This window comes from Schistocerca cancellata, chromosome 2 (assembly GCF_023864275.1).
Source record: "Schistocerca cancellata isolate TAMUIC-IGC-003103 chromosome 2, iqSchCanc2.1, whole genome shotgun sequence".
Lineage (NCBI taxonomy): Eukaryota > Metazoa > Arthropoda > Insecta > Orthoptera > Acrididae > Schistocerca > Schistocerca cancellata.
In genome coordinates this window covers 963,479,905-963,500,318 of record NC_064627.1, presented here as the reverse complement: position 1 = coordinate 963,500,318, position 20,414 = coordinate 963,479,905, and the positions used below count along the sequence as shown (strand labels likewise).

The 20,414-nt window shown below is 40.3% G+C and overlaps 1 protein-coding gene across 1 annotated transcript in view; it reads right to left on the bottom strand.

Annotated features, from left to right (window-relative positions):
* The window catches only part of LOC126162925 (nuclear protein localization protein 4 homolog), a 301,306-nt gene that overhangs the window by 138,319 nt on the left and 142,573 nt on the right, over positions 1–20,414 (bottom strand). The window contains exon 7 of the mRNA XM_049919743.1: positions 14,715–14,862. Within this exon, the coding sequence (XP_049775700.1) occupies positions 14,715–14,862 (148 nt within the window). The remainder of the gene's footprint in view (positions 1–14,714; positions 14,863–20,414) is intronic.

Below are 20,414 nucleotides of genomic sequence, written 5' to 3'. Positions count from 1 at the left end.
CCATAACCTAGAAGTTACAGTCACGGACAGCCCATGATTTAATGTCTATTAATAACCAAACAGCCATTTAATTTTTAGCTGTGGGGAAGTGCTATCAGACTCAGATTTATCACAAGAATCCTATGGCAGGAGAAAACACACACACACACACACACACACACACACACACACACACACACATATAATGTCAACCATAAAACCCTCCTTCAAAATCTTATCAAGTACTGGTCCATGGTCTCAGAGACTAATCAAGTTAGATAAATACAAGAAACACAGACTATTGAAAGATGAATTGTATGTAGCCTTACTCTCAAAATTCTGAAAAGCAAAGTTCTGAAACAAGTAAAAAAATATCTCTCTACCTCCAAAATACAGCTTTCTATATGACCGTGACAATAAAATTAACAAAAATTCAGGGTAACTCAAGAGGTTATCGACTGTTTTTCTGCCCATTTACTAGAAAATTTAATGATGGAAAATTGAAATAAATACTAATGGCAACAGAGAGATACACCAACAACAAACTAAATACGTGACAATCAATAGCACTGATCTCAATAAGTATGAATGTTGAATGAAAGTAATGCCATCGCCTTTGCAACACCTCAGCAGATGGCAGCACAGGTTAAAATGAGAGGTACTCGACTGTTCAGTAGACTTTCCTCTACAACTTCAGTTGGCAGGAAACATTAGTGGAGAATGACTGCATTGTTACAATGCAAAAGATGAAACCCAGCACAGACAATTGGTCTTAGCAAACTGGCAAAAATAACTTCATTGTTCTACAAGGCGATTAATGCATGACTGTCAGAAAAGTGGAAATAAAATAAAATCTGAAACTAATAACATATATTAGTCTTCTGTAATTATGTGAATGTATTTTAATTCACTTGATGGTTCCCGGCCACAGAAATCCGTGAAGTGAGAGCAGTAAACTTGGAGGAAACAGCAAAATCACTAAATGTAAACACGGGTCACGTGGAGACTACACACTTCTCCACTATAACTGAGACTGCTCTGCGCATCAGCCCAGGATCTACGATATTTCCAAACCGGGGCAATACTAATATAGTCAATTGCCGTGCTTCATTTCTGACTGTATCACTATTAAGCATAAGAATAATACGAATATAAACATGACATGATATGTATATTCCTCCGCGTTTGCTGTTGTCTCACTCTAGCTTCGTAGTTTATTAGGCAGACAGGACTTAAATGAGATAGCAGCCAACATGAAACAATACATGGCAAAATGTTTATATTCGTATTATTCTTATGGTGACGAGAATACTGCATGTGATTCACAATTTGTAAAAGTTCCTATTAGCAACCAACTCGTCTCACAGATAGGAAAAAAATTCAGAACGTAGAATATTGACAGAATATTGACAAACATCCCAAACAGTCTTGCCAGTCGGATTTTCGTAGTACATTGAAATGCTGCTACATTCGAAGATGAACAATACGGAATTTGTATTTACTTCGTTGGATAATGTATGAAAATGCAGTGGTCGAAACTCGGGGCGGAGAAAAAAGCTCGTCTTCCACCTTTTTTTTTTAAATTTATTTCCTGACGCAGAGGTTTTGGCGCCAGTATTTATCTTTGTGCCTACAAAGCATGCCTGTGTAGCGCTACATATATTCGATGGCAGAAGTAAGTTGTGGCGGCACCCACCAACATTTTTCAGAACTTCCGCTTGCTTTGCACTCGATTCTAAGCCGCAGGCGGTTTTTTGGATTACAAAAACCGGAAAAAAGTGCGGCTTAGATTCGAGTAAATACGGTACTTGGAATCATCACATTCTTCGCTAATTTCTGTGATGTCACAGTTTCTTCTCCTTTCTCGTTCTAACAAACAATCTTGTCATGACTAATTCTGCAATTATTCCTGCCTTCATAATAACTTATTCGCCAGGTAACTTCACTAACCCTGCCAGAATCACTGGTTTACTTATCCCTAATTATTCTCCGGTTAGGTGTTGTTATGTTCGTACAAACCATTTTCCGCACTACTTCCAGAACAGAACTTAAGTGGCCGCTAGACACAGACTGTACAACTGGCCCTTACTAGTGTAGCGATCTGGCCAAAGATTTTCTGACAAAATTTCATTTTCTTGGATACACCGAGAAGATAATACGTAATCTTTCTTACCTGTTATTCCTGTTAGTCGTTTATTTCCACTCTGGTTGTCTGTCTCTGTGGATTTCCCTAGTAATTATAACAACACCGATCATTCGCAAACCCAATAAACAACTTAATCATACAGCGATCGGCATTCACTTGTTCGGCTTTACTCCGCTCAGCTCATATAGCCCGGTCCCCTTTTGCCTGCAGGAAAGTCTATTTCTAGATGCGACTAGGATTCCCCTGATAGACATCACGAACACTATGCACACATTCAAAAATCAAGTTATGATTCATTCAGAAATCAACTTACAGAGTGTGTTCAAAAAGCAACAAGGATGCGTTTCAAAATCATATGAATAATCGAGAGACCAATGTGCACTGGATGCTAGGCGCTTTGTGAAACAATGTTTTTTTCTCCTCAAGGATACGAATTCGGCACCCCCCCCAGATCGGGGCCTGCTGCGCATGCGTGAATCTGGCAAGATGGGTGCAGCAGTAAATTTTTTCCCGGTTGCATCTAGCTGCTTGCTGCGACTGCTTACACAGCCAACAGCCACATTTCTGTAGCCAGAAGAGGGAGAAGATACAACTCATACACCACTCAACTGCGCATGTGCAGGAGGCTGCTCGTAACTGCTAAAACGAATCTAATATAAACAATTGTGACGTCACACTCATCAGAGGCAATTTGTCGGTATGAAGCATTGCATAGTATTCCTAACGCCTTTGACACATTTTGCTGTTGGCAAACGCTTGTGTGAGCACTGTGTTTTACTTTCATATTTTTTATCGTTCATGTTTCATTGTTGCAGTATTATTCTGCAGTAACGTGATACAGTAATATCCTTTGTTAGAGTATCGATTCTTACCAGTCAAAATTACAAAAATTTAACTGAAAACTAAAACAATGAAAAATTCCAGGAATTCTAAGAAAATTCCCGGGTTTATCCCAGTTTTCTCCCGGCCGAAAAAATTCCTGGGTTCTTCCCGGATCTCCCGGTTGTCCCAAGTCGTATACACCCTGGTTAACTGTTTCAAGTAATTCGGGTCTGTTTGTCACCAGAAGGTCTAATATGTTATCACCACAAGTCGGTTCTCTGTTTAACTGCTCAAGGTAGTTTTCAGATAATGCACTTAAAAAAATTTCAATGGATTCTTTGTCCCTGCCTCCTGTTATAAACGTTTTGAGTCTCCCAGTCTATATCCAGCAAATTAAAATCTCCACCCAGAACCATAACATGGTCAGGAAATCTACTCGAAATACTTTCCAAATTTTCCTTCAGGTGCTCTGCCACAACAGCTGCTGAGCCAAGGGGCCTATAGAGACATCCAATTACCATGTTCGAGCCTTCTTTAACTGTGACCTTCACCCAAATTATTTCACATTTCGGATCTCCATCAATTTCCTTCGATACTATTGCACTTTTTATCGCTATAAACATGCCTCCCCGTTCACTGTCCAGCCTGTCTCTGGGGTATACATTTCAATCTGAGTTTAGAATTTCATTACTCTTTACATCTGGTTTCAGCCAACTTTCTGTCCCTAGTACTATGTGGGCATTGTGACCGTTTATTAATGAGGCTGTCTCCATACCTTACATGTCCATCCACTCACTACAATTTGAAACAAGACTTGTCCAACCAGGCAACATGTTTCCAGTCATCAACAGTCCAATATGTGTGTTGACGAGCCCAGGCAAGACATGAAGCTTTGTGTCGTGCAGTCATCAAGGGTACACGAATGGGTCTTCAGCTCCAAAAACCCATACTGACGATGTTTCGTTAAATGGTTTGCTCGCTGACACTTATTGATGGCCCAGCATTGAAATCTGCAGCAATTCTCTTCACTTGTCATTGGTCCCTTTCTTGCAGGATCTTTTTCCACCCTCAGCGATGTCGAAGATTTGATGTTTTACCGGATTCCTGATGTTCACGGTACACTAACGAAATAGTCGTATGGGAAAATCCCCACTTCATCACTACCTCAGAGATGCTGTGTCCCCATCGCTCGTGTGCAGATATAGCACCATGCTCAAACTGTCTTAAATCTTGATACCCATTTTATATAGGTGTTGCTGACAGCAGCGGTGAATTCTGCCTGTTTACATATCTCTCTATTTGAATATGTATGCCTATACCAGTTTCTTTGGTGTAGTGTTGCTGAATGTAATATGATCTTTAAGCCATTATGAATGCAGAACATATGTAATTCACGAGATACGTGTTTTCTGGGTAAGGCATTTGCAAAAGGAGAAAGTCCGCAATTTACTCTGCCCTCACTACCTTACGAAGTGAAATAGAAATGGGAAAAAGAGAAGCTTATTTAGTAGGTAGTGGCTACCTCCTCCACAGACTTCACTGGAATTGGAATGAATGTTTTTCTGCAATTTTTAAAAGATTTGTGACCTAGGTGCAGGGACATCATGTTTGAAATGCTGTGGTAGTCTTTGATGGATGTCCCACAAAAGAAAATAAAAGAAACATAAAAAGCACCAAAAGAGCTCATCGTTCCAGGCTACAGTCACGTGCAGAAGTTAAAATAATAACAATAATAATAATAATAATCCTGCTTCATCTCATTGCTTCAGAAGGAATTACAGTAAGCACAAATGGTCACCAATCAGGAAATAGAAGACACAGATGTGTTAATTGTGAAAACTGCCATTTCGTTGTCTTATAAACAGGATTCTGTTTTCTTGTTATTGGAGAAAATATTGATCTTTTGGTTTTCGTGACAACTTTAACACCAGATGACACGTTCTTTTGCAAATTTGGAAGGTGTAACACAGGGGATGCGCTGTATTCCAAAAACGCCTCAAATATAAAGGTATTGTCAAAAACATTTTATTTCTCCATGCAATAAGTAATTGTGACACCACTTCCACTCTGTTTGGATAGCGCAAAATAAAATTTTGCATCACACTTAAGAGTGGTGTCTCCCACAATACAAGTGTTTATTTTCAAAGACCTGGCTACTAAAAAAGAGTTGATCATGGAAGCAACTGAAAATTTCGCTGTGGCAAAATCAATGACATATCTAATAGTTGTGATTTCTTGGCTTTTTGCTAGTTTTCAAAGCCTCGTATCTGTTCTGAACTTTCCAACATGTTATATACAAAACTTGCAGGAAATTCAGTGCTCTTTAAAGCTGATAATGGTATATTTTTGCCTGAAAAGCACTGGAAGCAAGTTACTGAGGAAAAACTGAACAAAAGCCATTTCTTAGTGGTTTTTTCAAGATGGCAAAACGCACAAAACTTGGATTTTCCACAAGAGGGGTAATATACACAACATACGAGGGTAACCCCAAAAGTAAGGTCTCCTATTTTTTTTTATAAGTACATAGACCTGCTCATTTCTACAATGGTTTACATCAGTTTACAGCTTGAACAATTAGCTGTTTTTCGACTTTTTCGACATAATCAACAGTTCTGTTGAGGCACTTTTGTAGACGCTGTGGCAGTTTTTGTTTGCCCATGTCAAACCAGCTCGCCGCCATGCTGTTCAGAAAGTTATGAACCTCTTCTTTCACCTCGACGTCGGAGCTAAATCGCTTTTGGGCCAAATGTTCTTTTAACCTAAGGAACAGGTGATAGTCACTGGGCGCCAAGTCAGGACTATAGGGTGAATGGGTGATTGTGTTCCACTGAAACTGTTGCAGGAGAGCAACGGTTTGCTGAGCGATGTGGGGGTGAGCGTTGTCATGGAGAATGTGTATGCCCTTGCTCAACATTCCTCTTCTCCAGTTCTGAATAGTCCGTTTGAGTTTTTTCAGAGTCTTACAGTACCTGCCAGCATTAATTGTGGTCCCAGTGGGCATAAAGTAGACCAACAATACCCCTTTCCAACCCCAAAAAATGGCTGTCATGACTTTACCGGCAGACTGTGTGTTTGAATTTCCGTGGCTTTGACGACGAAGGGTGCCACCACTGCCGTGATTGTTGCATGGTCTCAGGTGTAAAGCGGTATGCCCAGGTTTCATCACGCATGACAACTGAGTCCAGAAAGTTGTCCTGTTTGGCTGCAAGGCAGTAAAGAAATGCGCAGGAGGCATCAACTTGTTGTCGCGTGTGGTCCTCAGTCAGCATGCGTGGCAACCATCTTGCGCACACCTTCCAGTAGTTCAATTTTTCTGTTAAAATTCTGTGAACGGTGCTTCAGGAAACCTCAGGAACCAACGTGCAGAGATCATCCAGGGTGATCCACCAATCTTCATGCATGCTTTGCTCAACCTTCAACACTGTCTTCTCAGAAATTGACAGTCTCCCGCTCCTTTGTTCCTCGTGAATTGCAGTGTGATCAGCTGCAAACTCTTTACACCACTTACGAACATTTTTGACAGCCATGCGCGACTCATCATACACTTCCATCAATCGGCAATGGATTGCAATCGGCGCAGTGCCCTTTGCGTTCAAAATCTGAATAAATGCGCGCAATTCACACTTGGCGGTAACACCAATGGGAGCTCCATTCTCAACGGCTGCCAAGCCAAGACTGAGTGCCTAAGTGCGGTGTTTGTGTATTTTTACACACAGCACATGAAGCACTCTTCATAATAGTGTGAGCAACTGACACACAAACAGAGTTCTGTACTTACAAAAACATAGGAGACCTTACTTTTGGGATTACACTCATACCTGAAAATCAAAATTACTCTACCTTTTGCAATCCAAAATGTTACCTCTACTGGGTTACATATGCCGATCAGTCAAAATATTATGAACACTTGCTTAATAGTGTGTTGTTCCACTTTTGGAATGCAATACAGCAGCAACTCTGCATGGCATGGATTCGATAAGTCCTAGGTAGGTATCTGGAGGTGTAGTTCCAGATGTCTTTGCACAAGTCATGCAACTGCTTTAAATCATGGGTCCATGGTTTGTCAGGGTGTATACGTGGATAACGGAAAAAAAAATCCCATTTTCCAGTTAAAAATACATTTTCTCCTGGGTGAAAATACACATTTTCCTTGTTAAGTGACAGTATACTTTCCCTCTGAAATGTAAAAGTTATCAATCCTTTGAATGGCTATAGTTTAACACACCGGCGTAGAATTTTCAGCACTTTAGAAAAGGAAACTCAGGAAGGAAAAAAAAACACATTTTGGAAAGATCTTTGATGTGGAGCAACATGTACATTTTCGTATTACGAAAGTATAAATGTGAATTCCACCAAACACCGCATGTTAGTTTCTGAAGCATTGAAATTGAGATTGCAATGCACTTTTGTAAGCCAGTCACAGCTCATGTCATGTGATCTCACCAGCTGATGACAGCAGATATTCAGAGTATATGACACGTGATGTAGTCAGCCAACAGCAACATCACTTTTAAGTAGCGCAAAAACACAAATACGAAAAGTTAATGGTTTAAGTTAGTAAACACTGTGTCGCTACAAGATAAGCAAAGCTTTCACATATAATACTGGTCTTGATGATTTGTGGGGATGTAGAACCACTGGCTCAACCCCCAATAATATTGCTACCCTGCAGCAGCGAGAACAGTATCTTTGCCAGATGAGTTCTCTGTAGCACGAGCTCTATGCTACACGCATTGTGTATATGTTGCGAGAATAAAAGTATTCACAGTAAGTGACGGGAGTGCGAGTGATTATTTATTGTTGTGATTACCACAGTGACTCCCCACTACCTATAGATTAATAAGCTGCAAGAGAAGCTAAGCTTTCACATATAATGTTGATCTTTTATGCGTGTGTTACACTTTAAGATACATCGCACAAACATTCCAGTAAAATGTTTAATAACGACATAAATGTCTGATCTTCTGGGCTCAAACTTCTTCTAAATGGCTCGTCTCCAAAGAGTTGATTTTTATATGAGAGTAAAATGGTCTGTGATTTAAGACATATATCGTACATCCTCGCACATAGTTCATCTGGCGTAAAAGGAAATTTACTTTGAAAGTAAAGCCTAGTGTACATGCAACTGCGCTACCGGCCACTGTGCATGCGCACTGCGTTGGTGAAACTAAACACTTTCAGCATGTTCAAACTTTGGCGACACTAGTTGCAAGAGTTTTGAGGTTACGTGTGTTCATAGAGTGCAGACAAACTGAAATATGAAGTGAGGAATAGAGAATAATTTCACTTTTTGGCTATCTGTGCTTTCTGCAAATGTTTGTGGGATTTCAGTGATGCTGATTACAAAAATCCAGATTGAGTCACAAGGTTTTCCCCAGTTGCTGGAGGTTATTCCTAAGGTTATTTGGAACAAAAAATATAAATACAGTAATGTGATCAGATCCATAATTAAGGAGCTACACACGAACAGTATTAGGTAGATAAGGGCACCGGGTGGTAGTTTTGCATAACAACCATGTTGTTGATACTGCAGTCACTGTTTACTGTTATTGTATCCAGTGTACAGTACACTTTGCAATGCCCAACAAGTTTTCATCGCAGGAGTATGCAGAGATGGTGTACATTTTGGGCTTCTGTGATGGTAATGCGAAAGCTGCTGTTGCCAAATATCACTGTCAGTACCTTAATAGTAGGATTCTGAGTGCCAAAACATTTAGTGGAACATATCGAACATTGCTAGAAACTGGTACTCTTCCCAGTATTTGTATTCACTCTGAAAGCCATCATGACATTCAAGAAGAGGAAAACATTTTTAATTCAGTAGAGCGCAGTACCCATTCAAGTACAAGATGCCTAGCCACCCGACTGAATGTTTCACAATCTAAGGTATGTAGGAATCTTCATGAGAATGGACTGTATCCTTTTCACGTGCAGAAAGTTCACCATTTAGAACCACATGATTGTGCCAACCGTTTGCACTTTCGTAACTGGTTAAATGGAAATCAGCATTCTATCGCTTCATAATGTTCAGTGATGAGACAACCTTTACAAGAGATGGCATCAACAACTAGAGATGGGCAAAACTGTTCTTTTCAGAGATTGGATCAGAACTGTTCACTCCCTGAAATGAATTAGCTCTTTTTCATGACTCACCACTCATTTACAATAGAAAATAAATGGAAGGCACATTGCCCTTTAAACTTGGTTTATTCCAGTACTATACCTGTATTTTGATCTTATTTGATCCTATTTTGAAGTAACACAGATAATGAGTAAGAATTTTGTATTGTTTATTGAAATTTCCACGATATGACAAAGTTTTTGATTATTGATTTATTTTGCACTATCGTGGTTTTTTGGGTGATCGGAAAATGTTGTAACTTGAGATTTACATTAACAATATATTTGCTATAATGTATTAAAATTTCATTAACCTCATACAAATACATCGCAAGCCATATATTTTTAAAGTGAATGTTTCCTTCCAAAGACGCCTAAAATCGCAAAATCCGTACCAGAATAAGAAAAAAGAATATAAATTTGACTGTAAAACGAAAGTGCTGCATATAGCCTTACGCAGAATAAAACAAGGAAAATATTGGTGTATCACATTTTGCGATACGTTTATCGGTTCACTCGTAATTAAAGCGTAAATTCGAGTGTCCATAATAAAAATCGTATAGTAAGAGGAGTCATCAGGAACCTAATCTGATCAGTTTAAACAAATAAAAATAAAATAAAAACAAATGATGTATACATAACATAATAATGTAATATACATAGCGGTATTACTACGAAGAACAATATCGAGTAGAGACGAACTCCGATGCAGAAGCACTGAGTCGAGCAGGTCGAGCCGCCAGCTGTATTACTGCGTGAGCTAAGACCGCAGAGACCAGAGTGACACCTGAGTTGCTTTGCTCAACGCTCTGGCTAGAGTCGAGAACGGTGGGGTGAGCGTTGAGCGGGCGAGTTCCGAGGGTGGGGGGAGCGGTGAACTCACCTGCTCCGAGACAAATCGTCCGTTCCCTTGCGAGCAGGTTGTTGCAAGTAGCCGGCCAGTGTGGCCACGCGGTTAAAGGCGCTTCAGTCTGGAACCGCGCGGCCGCTACGGTCGCAGGTTCGAATCCTGCCTCGGGCATGGATGTGTGTGATGTCCTTAGGTTAGTTAGGTTTAAGTAGTTCTAAGTTCTAGGGGACTGATGACCTCAGATGTTAAGTCCCATAGTGCTCAGAGCAATTTTTTTTTGTTGCAAGTAGTTCGTATGTTATCCGCTAGGTGGCTCTCTGTCCTGTTGCTCGCATCAACTGCCCAGAGGGCAGGACGTGCGACTGAAACGATCGCCGACAGAGTGCGATGTGAAGTTAAGCTGCGCCAGACACTGCACGCGGCAGACGACGCACAGAGACGGCACAGCATATGTGAAACACAAAATCCAATGGGGCACTGCACAATGCAGGCAGCCAAGGAAGAAGCAGGGCAGAGGCCGGCTCTGGCTGTGTTGTGTGGCGTGCACTCTGCTGTGACCAGCAGAGGCGCTGCTGATATGCTCCGTCTCTCTCTCTCTCTCTCTCTCTCTCTCTCTCTCTCTCTCTCTCTGCCGTGGGAAACGTTTGGAGCTACCGTTCTTTTTTTCTGAATCACTGATTGTTCACTCCTTTGAAAGATTCAACTCTATGAATCAGTTCAAGAGCGGATCCCCCATCTCTATCAACAACATGCATAACATGCATGTCTGGGCAGACGAAAATCCCCATGCCATGGTAGTATCTCAATTTCAATGCAGATTCAGTGTCAATGTCTGCTGTGGTGTTGTGTGTGACCAGGTACTGGGGCCATTTATTCTCCTGGGGAATTTAAATGGTCAGATGTACAGTAACTTTTTACGAGAAGACTTACTGCAGCTTCCTGAAGATGTTCCTCTGGAAACGAGATGCCACATGTACGCCCAACATGACGAGGCACCTGCACACTTCCACCATGTGGTAACAGCTTATCTTAATCAGCAATTCCCACACTGATGAACAGGTCGTGGGGGGCCCTATCAACTGGCCTGCCAGATCCCCAGATTTAACACCCCTAGATTACTACATCTGGGGGTGGATGAAAGACATTGTGTACAAAGTTAAGGTGGAAACACGAGAAGAATTAATACAACACATTTTCGATGCCGCAATGTCAATAACAAACGAGCATGTGAAAATACGAAATGCTGCTCACGCGGTTCACTCCTGTGTGAGCCTTTGCCTTCAAATGCAGGGAGGAAATTTTGAACACTTACTCTAAATCCACTCTGAATGCAAGAGACTGCTACAAAATTGTTTAAAATAATTATTACGTGCATTTTTGGTAGTGGAATTCTACAATAACAGTTTTTTCTGCCATTTTCCAGAGTTTTTCAAATTAATGTAGCTCCTTAATTATGGATCTGAACCAATTACTTTATTTACATTTTTTGTTCCAAATAGTAATATCCACCAGAAACCAGGGGAAAACCTCATGAATCACCCTGTATAAGCAACATATTGCTGCTCCTGTGACCATCATGTGTGATCAGAACACAGCAGCCCAATAGTACTCCTGTAGCTTCCGATAGAAAATTTTCTAAAATATCTTATATGGAAACTATTTCAGGCAGAACAGTAGGTTATCTGAAAGCCCTGAAGTGACCACTGCTTTCGCTACTAACAGTCTATTACAAACTAAACCGAGGCACATAACTGGCAAAAGCAATAATAGGTATTTAAATTCAGGTGTATATAAAATATCATGCCAATTGTGGGAAGAGGGGGGGGGGGTAGGGGGGAGGGGTACGAGAGTCATAACAACTGCTGATTTCAACATACATCTAGCCAATGAAGCCAATAACTCAACAAAATTCATTGATATGATTCAAACATTGGGTTTCAGCTCAAATTTCACTGGTTTTACTCAAGTAAATGAAATATCTGCAACAGGTATAGATACTATTTATCCAATTACATTTAAATGAGGCAAATAAGTTTTGTTTAGATTTAGGACTTTCTGATCATTGTGTTCATGGAGTTACCAAAAACAATCGAACGAACTTATTCTATCATAGATTAAATAAGGTGGAGTTAGCTATAGATCACAGTATTTCATGCTCTGAAAATTTTGCTGCTTTCTTGGAAAACTTCCTACACATTTTTAATGAAACTTCTCCCCTTACTGTACATAATAAAAAAAGTAGGAAATTAATTAAAGTGGATTACTGAAGGAATAAAAATCTCTAGTGCAAGAAGACGACGGCTACATAGGGAACTAAAGCGTAACAATAGTTCTGATTTTGTTGCCTGTGTAAAAGATTACAAAAATATTTTCAGAAAAGTTGTAAAGGCAGCCAAAGAACTGGCAAATAATACACATATAGTGAAAATAGTGAAAATAAATCAAAGGCATTATGGTAAGTGATCAAAGTTGAAACAGGTGCAACAGCTAAAGGCTATGATATTTCTGAACTCAAGATAAGAGGATAAAACTATTGTAAATTCTGCTCAAATTTTTGAATTATTTAATGAATTCTTTATAAAATAAACAAATCTAATGTCAATGTAGCCGATTACCGAGACAAGGTAAATTTCTGCAACAGTGAGCAATTTGAGGGTGAATTTTTTATTTGATGGCAAATTTTTCATTACATTTACCAAAATTACTGCAAAAGATACAGAAAATGTGATATTATCACTAAAAAGTAAAACATCAGCAGGATGGGATGGGATACCAACAAAAGTGTTAAATAGAGTCTCTAAAATAATTGCGCAGCCACTAACTACAATAGTCCCTTCGACAAGGTTATTTTCCAGACGCAATAATCACAAAAAATCAATATGGATTTCAAAAAGGCAAAACTACAGTATCTACTACAAATAATTTTGTTGACAAAATTAGCTCATCTCTAGACAACTCACTGCATGCCACAGGAATTTTTTGTGACCTATCAAAGGCCTCTGATAGTGTGAATCACCCCTTCATACTCTGTAAACTGGAAAAATATGGAATTAGGGGCACGGTATTAGAATGGTTTAAGTCCTATCCAACCAACCAAAGACAAAGAGTGGTATTAACATCAGAGAGAGGAACTTACATTTCAAAATGGAAAACCATTTCACATGGAGTACCCCAAGGTTCTATATTTTTTGAGTGTCACTCAGTTTTATTTGCAGATGAAACATCTTTAATCACTGAAAGTAACAGTACCGATCAAATTCCACAAACTGTATTAAATACTTTAGAAAAATTAGATACCTGGTTTGATTTTAATGGGTTAAAATTAAACCTGGAAAAGACTCAGTTAACGCAGTTTAAAACAAAACAAGCAAAATTAAATGATATTCAGGTCAGTCACAGAAACCAGGATTTGCAAGGAAGCTAGCTGTGTGAAATTCCTAGAAATGCAACTACATAAAAACCTAGTACCATGCTAATAAATTAAACCGCCTAGCATTTGCAATGAGAATATTGTACAATGCTACCAGTATGGCATAAGAAAAGTAGTATATCACAGCTACTTTGAGTCAGTAATAAGGTATGGAATTGTATATTGGGGTAACTCAAACCGTATATGTCGAATACTAAAACTTCAGAAACCACCATTAGAAATGTGCACAATGTAGGGCGAAGAAAATCATGTCGCCCACTCCTACAAAATCTAAGTATATTAAGTATTCCTTCACAATACATATATGACCTGATTATCTTTGTACACAGTAGCCCTGATTTATTTGTAGCAAATCGTTTCAAACATGCTTCCTACACCAGGAATCAAAATAGTTTTATGCTGCCCACCCACTGTTTAAAACTTTATGCTCACACATTATATGTGTATGAAAATTTACAACAAAGTGAAAGGAAGAGAATTCATTGGCATAAATTTAGAACCACTGAAAAAATTCTTATATGAGAAACTAGTGCAAAAATGCTACTATTCAGTAGAAGAATTCATAAATGACAACCTGAAAATTTGAGCAGGAGAGAGCAAGTACTTTGACTATTAATCTTTGAAAGGTTGTTACTTTTGAAGAAGAATTATTAATTGCTTAATTAAGCAATTATTCAGTACTGTGCATTATATTCCTGGTATTAAAAGGAAAACTGTTAACCAGTTTTTGTGTTTTGAAGAGTCTCCAGTACTTTAAGTCAATGGCTTGAAATTGTATGTCAAGAAACAATAAACTTCTATTCCATTCTATACTGTAGCATGAATCTGGCCTTGTGACACAGACAGATATTCTGCTGGAAGATGTTATTGCCGTTGGGGAAGACTACAGCATGAAGGAATGCAGAGGATCCTCATTAATGTTCACGTATTTCATGGTACCTTTGGTTACTATCACAGGTCCTATGGAAGCCCAAGTGAATACCCTCACAGCATAATACTGCCCCCCCCCCCCCCAAACAACTTGCACCCATGATGCAGTGCACGTTTCAAGCAGGTGTTCACCTAAATGAGGGGGTGTCCAGACAAAAACATCAATATACTTAATATACTGCAACAAGAAATGCGATTCACTCAATCAAACGACGTATTCCCACAGATCCATGGTCCAATCTCAATGATACTGTGTTCACTTCAAAATCTATCTACAATGGGTTAGTTACAAAAATAAAGAAAGAAAGACAACTATTAAATAAAGTTTCATTGAGTTCTGATTATCCGTATTCAACTGGTCTTTTACTTACCTGCTAGGAACAGAAATGAAATTCACAGAGATACTTATTTAAAAAAAAAAAATGAAATGTATTTACCTGTGACACACACAGTCACAAACTTTGAGCCAAAGTACCCAACAGGTGAGAAACGACAGGGATTTGGATGCTGATTTTGAAAGTATCCTGCCATTATACACTCCTCTGCAGACAAGAAATGGCTCTCTATGTTACGAACATGTTTCACCTGTAACAACATATCAGCACTGATTACTATACTGTACATGGAAAAGATTCACCCCAACAAAAAAGTGTTCAAGAATGTAAACTCCCATCAAGGGAGCACAACAAAGTAGATTAATTGAATGACAATTACAAACACACAGAAAATACAGATAGAATAAATTTTGGTAATAGCTTCCTGTTGGTAGCTTAACAATAATTTCAAAAATTAAATAATAAAACCAATCTACACACACACACACACACACACACACACACTTATGTACATATGTGTGCATGCACACCTTCATCAATGATGAACACAGAACTAAGTTGAATTCATTGTAAACCCAGGTTAAACAGCTGAGTCTGAAGGTGGAGGGTTAGGAGCATAACATGGACATCAATACCAGTATGTACACAATGATGATGGCATGGAGGATTGGAATGGAAGAGGATGAACAGAAAAGAGGAAGGGAAGACAGTAGGGAAGAGGTTGCAGGGGTAAGATCAGTGAAGTCAGGGTAAAGGCAGAGCAGGTGAAGCTGGGACTTAGCAGAGACTGTGGCCAGAAGGATTATGAGAATGAAACGTGTTGTAAGGAAAATTATCACACATGTTGTTCAAAACAGCCTTGTATTGAGGGGAAGGGTCCAGATGGCATGGACTGTGAAGCAGCTATTGAATTTGAGCAGTATGTTCCACCACTGAGTGACCAACTCTACTTTTGGCCACGTTTGACATGGCCATTCATTCAGGTGGACAGATGGTTGGAGTTCCTACCCACAATAAATGCTATGCAAAAATTGCAGCAGAGATGATATTTGACATGGCTACTTTCACAGATGGTCTTGCCTATGATGGAATAGGATAAGCCTGAGACAAGTCTGGAACAGAATGTACTGGACGGGTGTGTCTGACAGGTCTTGCACCTAGGTCATCCATAGGTATATGACCCCTATGGCAACAGATGGACCAGAATGTTGTACAGCTTAAGTGGGCAATGGATTTTGGTAGGGCACCACTGATTTCCGGACATGAGGATACATAATAAAAGCCATGGTAAACGACGTGGTTCAACTGTTCCAGTCCAGTGCGATACTGGGTGATGAGGAAGTTGCTCTGTTGTAGTAGAGTCTTGAGACTGGTGGGAGGACTGAGCATGCTGGAAGATATGGCCTGAGAAAACTTGGCAGACTAGTTTTGGGAGGTAGCCCCTGTCTATGAAGAACCTCATGAGATCTTCAGCATATTGAGCGAGGGAATTCTTGTCATTGCAGATACGCTATCCACAGGTGGCCAGGCTGCAAGGGTTTCAGTGTATAGGAAGACAGCAATGTTGTCAGTTTGTTTAGGTTCTGGGCTGTGTGGGAAACTGAGAGGGAGTTTTGGGGAGGTGAATTAGACGGAAGAAGCTGGAAAGGCTGTGTCTGGGAGCTATGAGGGTAGGATAAGTGTTGAAGGGTAGTGGTGTCTGAGGAGGGAATAGGATGCCAATAATTGCTATTTTTCGTAGGTGGTGTCTCGAGTAAAGCCCTGAAAGCACATGACCCACCAATGTGGTCTGTACACCCTTGCGGTGTGCAAGAGAGAGTAAGAATATACTCTGCACACAGTGGAAGTTGCTGAAGATGACCAATGCTGTCTCGCCTAATCACAGAAGCGGGCGAGTGCCTGTCAGCGACCATGCAGGGGTTACATGCTTGTCCACAGCCACACGGATATCAAGCGCTCACCTTCACTCGGACAAAGGCTGCGAATTTGTATTGTGTACATGCACAATGTGCTTCCCTCACCACCAAAGTTAGGCAATATTTATTTGAATGATGAATAAGGAAGACAAGTAAAAATTAATACATATTATTTGTGAATAACAATTAACAATATTTATTCAGAACATTGTTCATTTACATGAACAAAAAAATTTATCTGTCATCTGTGAATATAAAACATTATGAATGATAGATAAATCTGAATTCCAATGACATTCATTGCTCTTGTTCTTCATCTTTATTACATAAACGCTCATTTTGGTGATTTTAAATTAGTTTTTGTAACAACTCTTTTTTCAAACATTTCATTAGAAAGTTTATTTCATTTTGAAGATTTGCCATTGTGACACACTACAGAAAATACATTTCACATATTCAAAGAGAATATCGGTGTGTTATATTTCATAGAATCATCTTTATTTCAGGATAACAATTTAAAACTTTCAAATAAAAATCTTCTTATTCAAAAACTGAGATCAAAATCTTATTGTACAAAAATTACGAATCATCAATTTTGCTGTAGTTTTGGCAAATAACTTCATTGTGATTCCACATTAGCTTCAACTTTCAAATCATGCTCAAAACAAATTTTCTTTTTATGTTTTTCTCCACTTTCTTTCTTTCACTTATGCCATATTCTCGCAGCGATCGCAGGGTCGGTGTGGTTAGAACGGATTTGGCAAGGTAAGTTTTAGGGGTGGCCAGATGCCCTTCCTGCCGCCACCCCGTACCCCCAGGGATGGAATCAGTGTACCCTAGCTGTCTGCATCTAGTGTAAATCGTGAAATAGTGCGAATGTGTTTCAAATGTCTGCAACGCGTGTAACTGAGGCAGAACGTGGGGACCAGACAGGTATTCACCTAGTGGGATGTGGAAAACCGCCTAAAAACCACATCCAGACTGGCCAGCACACCGTCCCTCGTCGTTAATCTGCCGGACGGATTCGATCCGGGGCCGGTGCGCCTACCCGAGTCCAGGAAGCAGCGCCTTAGCGCTCTCAGCTACCCTGGCAGTTTTTATGTTTTTCTCCACATTTCTTTGGATATTATAAGTCTATAGTTAACAACAGACAGACATATGTGTGCACACGTGCACTCACTCACTCACTCACTCTCACTCTCTCTCTCTCTCTCTCTCTCTCTCTCTCTCTCTCTCTCTCTCACACACACACACACACACACACACACACACACACACACACACACATGACTGCAGTCTCAGGCAACTGAAACCACACAGTGAGCATCAGCATCAGTGCATGATGGGAGTGGCGGACAGTAAAGTGCTGCAGGTTAGACTGAGGGTAGGGGAGAGGTGGGGAGGGGGGGGGGGAGGGGGAGTAGTGGAAAAGGAGAGAAATAAAAAGACTGGGTTTGGTGGTGTTACATTCCACCCTGGATTTTACATTGTTTGATGTGTCATGGAAAGCAAACTATTTATTTTCAAACCATGGATAAGACATTGCTGCAATAGGTAACAGAAGTGAGTCAGGGATATTTGGATATTTGTTTCTGTGATATCAGTTTGGATTAGTTATGTTTTCTATACGTTTTCATTTTGGCTCATAAATGGCTTGCTCTTAAGATAATAATTTAAGTAGAGAACCAGTATACAAAACTCCATGGAATACAGTGACAAGCAATTAATGTCATTATGGTACTGGATGAATGCTACCTTGTTTGCATGGCCATGGTGGGTTGCACTGCTACTTCTAGCATTGGCTCAGTGCTGGAGAACTGCCACAGATGTGAATATATCTACAACGGCAACTCAAAAAATTACAAATACCACCTGAACAGGCCATGAAGGCCCAACGATGCCGATCAGCTGCTGCTTCATCCTCAGCCTTTATGCGTCACTGGATGTGGGTACGAACAGGCATATGGACAGCATACTGCTCTCCCAGCCATTGTCAGTTTTCGTGACCGGTGCTGCTCCTTCAGAATCAAGTAGCTCCTCAATTGGCTTCACATGGATTCAGTGCACCCTGCTTGCCAACAGCACTCGGCAGACCCAGATGGTGGATGACCTGTCCAAGTACTATACAAGCCCGTGCTTAACTTCGGTGATCTGACAGGAAAAAATGTTACCACTATGGCATGGCTGCTGGCACAATGATACCTCAGACAGCAGTAAGCACAGGAACACCTTTGTTGGTGTAATAAGTAGTACAATGTAGTGTTTCTATGTGAGTCCTGCTTCAGTTTGTCCAAAAGCGATATCCACAAACATGTTACACACTACTGTGGTAAGGCAATCTGGGAGCTTCTATTATTGAGTAGTATATTGAACAAATGCTAAGTCTGATGGCTTGAAGAGACCATCAAATGAAATATCTGATCTCAACTCATAATTATCAAGAGCAGTTTGAAAATCAACAATTACATCCTGCCAATCTTAGAGGCTTAAATATTGCCCCTCATTTAGGCAACTCCATGTGTCACATTTAGCTGCAGGACAACATTCAGCAACATGCTGTGAGGAAATTACAAGCCGATTAGAAGAAAGACAGATACCATTGCTTCCCTACAATGTGCATTTGCTTGACATATTGCCCCCTTAATAAGACCAGAAAATGATGTTTGACACATTTATACAGATGATACTTTGTGAAGTCAAGTAAAAGTCCGGTAAAGTGATATTAAACATAAGTATACCCAGACCAAACAGGATTCCATGCCATAGGAAGTGTTATCTTGGCAATTAAATCAAACAAGTGACAGACTGCCCTGCATTTAGCTTCAAGGAATGGTATCTCTAAATTCCTATGTGAAGCATTCACCCTAGGGTGCCACTCCAGCCACCTGACTGTAACACTAATCTGTTTTTGTGATGTCTGTCAAAGATACAATAGGTTTGGTTACAATGAAGAAACCAATACAATCGATATATGAGAGCCTCAATCTGCAATCTCATTGGAGATGGGGAAATATACACTGATTAGCCAGAACATTATGACCAGTGACCTACTACAGATATAAACCTGTCCAGGCAATAGCAGTATCACCTGGTGAGGAATGACTGCTAGTCAGACACCCGCTCAGTGCATGTAGTATCAGTGAGCATGCTGTCAGTATGTAGAATGGGAAAGGGACCTGAACTTTCAGAGTTTGACCAAGGGCAGATTGCAATGGCTTGGAGGCTCAACATCAGCATTTTGGAAACTGTACGACTTGTCGAGTATCTGAGGAGAGCTGTGGTGAGTGTCTTCAGCATGTGGTGAAACCACATCCAGATGTCGTGGTGCTGGGCGGCCACACCTCATTACACAGTCAGGAATGGATTGATACCCATGTGTCCACGTGGCGCTGTGAGGGCACGTGAGCTGGCGTAGCAAAATAGTGCCATGCCGACAACACTCTGCTGCAACAAGCACACTGCCTGTAGGTGAGGCTGACACTGCTAGATGCTGTGGAATCGATGTGTAACTCCACGGTAAGCAGCCCAGACCATACAAGGAAAATATCTATCTCTGTTTTGATAAGAGCCGTTTATCCACAACCTCCTGCCTGCATGGCCTGCTGGTGTGCAAAGGAAACTACTACCAGGAAGATACAAAATCCCTTCCCTCTTCAAAAGAGATTGTATTGCCATCTCAAAGATGCTTCACAGGGGGAGGCCACCCACTGCTACCACTGAATGTCCAGGGAACTGGAATGATATACAATACAGTCATCAAACGGGAAATATGCCTGGGAATTAGCATGAAAAATAAAATAACGAAACCTTGCATTCCATGTATTTGAAATGAATAAAAACATGATGCACATATGGGACACCGTAAAACAAGTAGTGAAACTGCTGA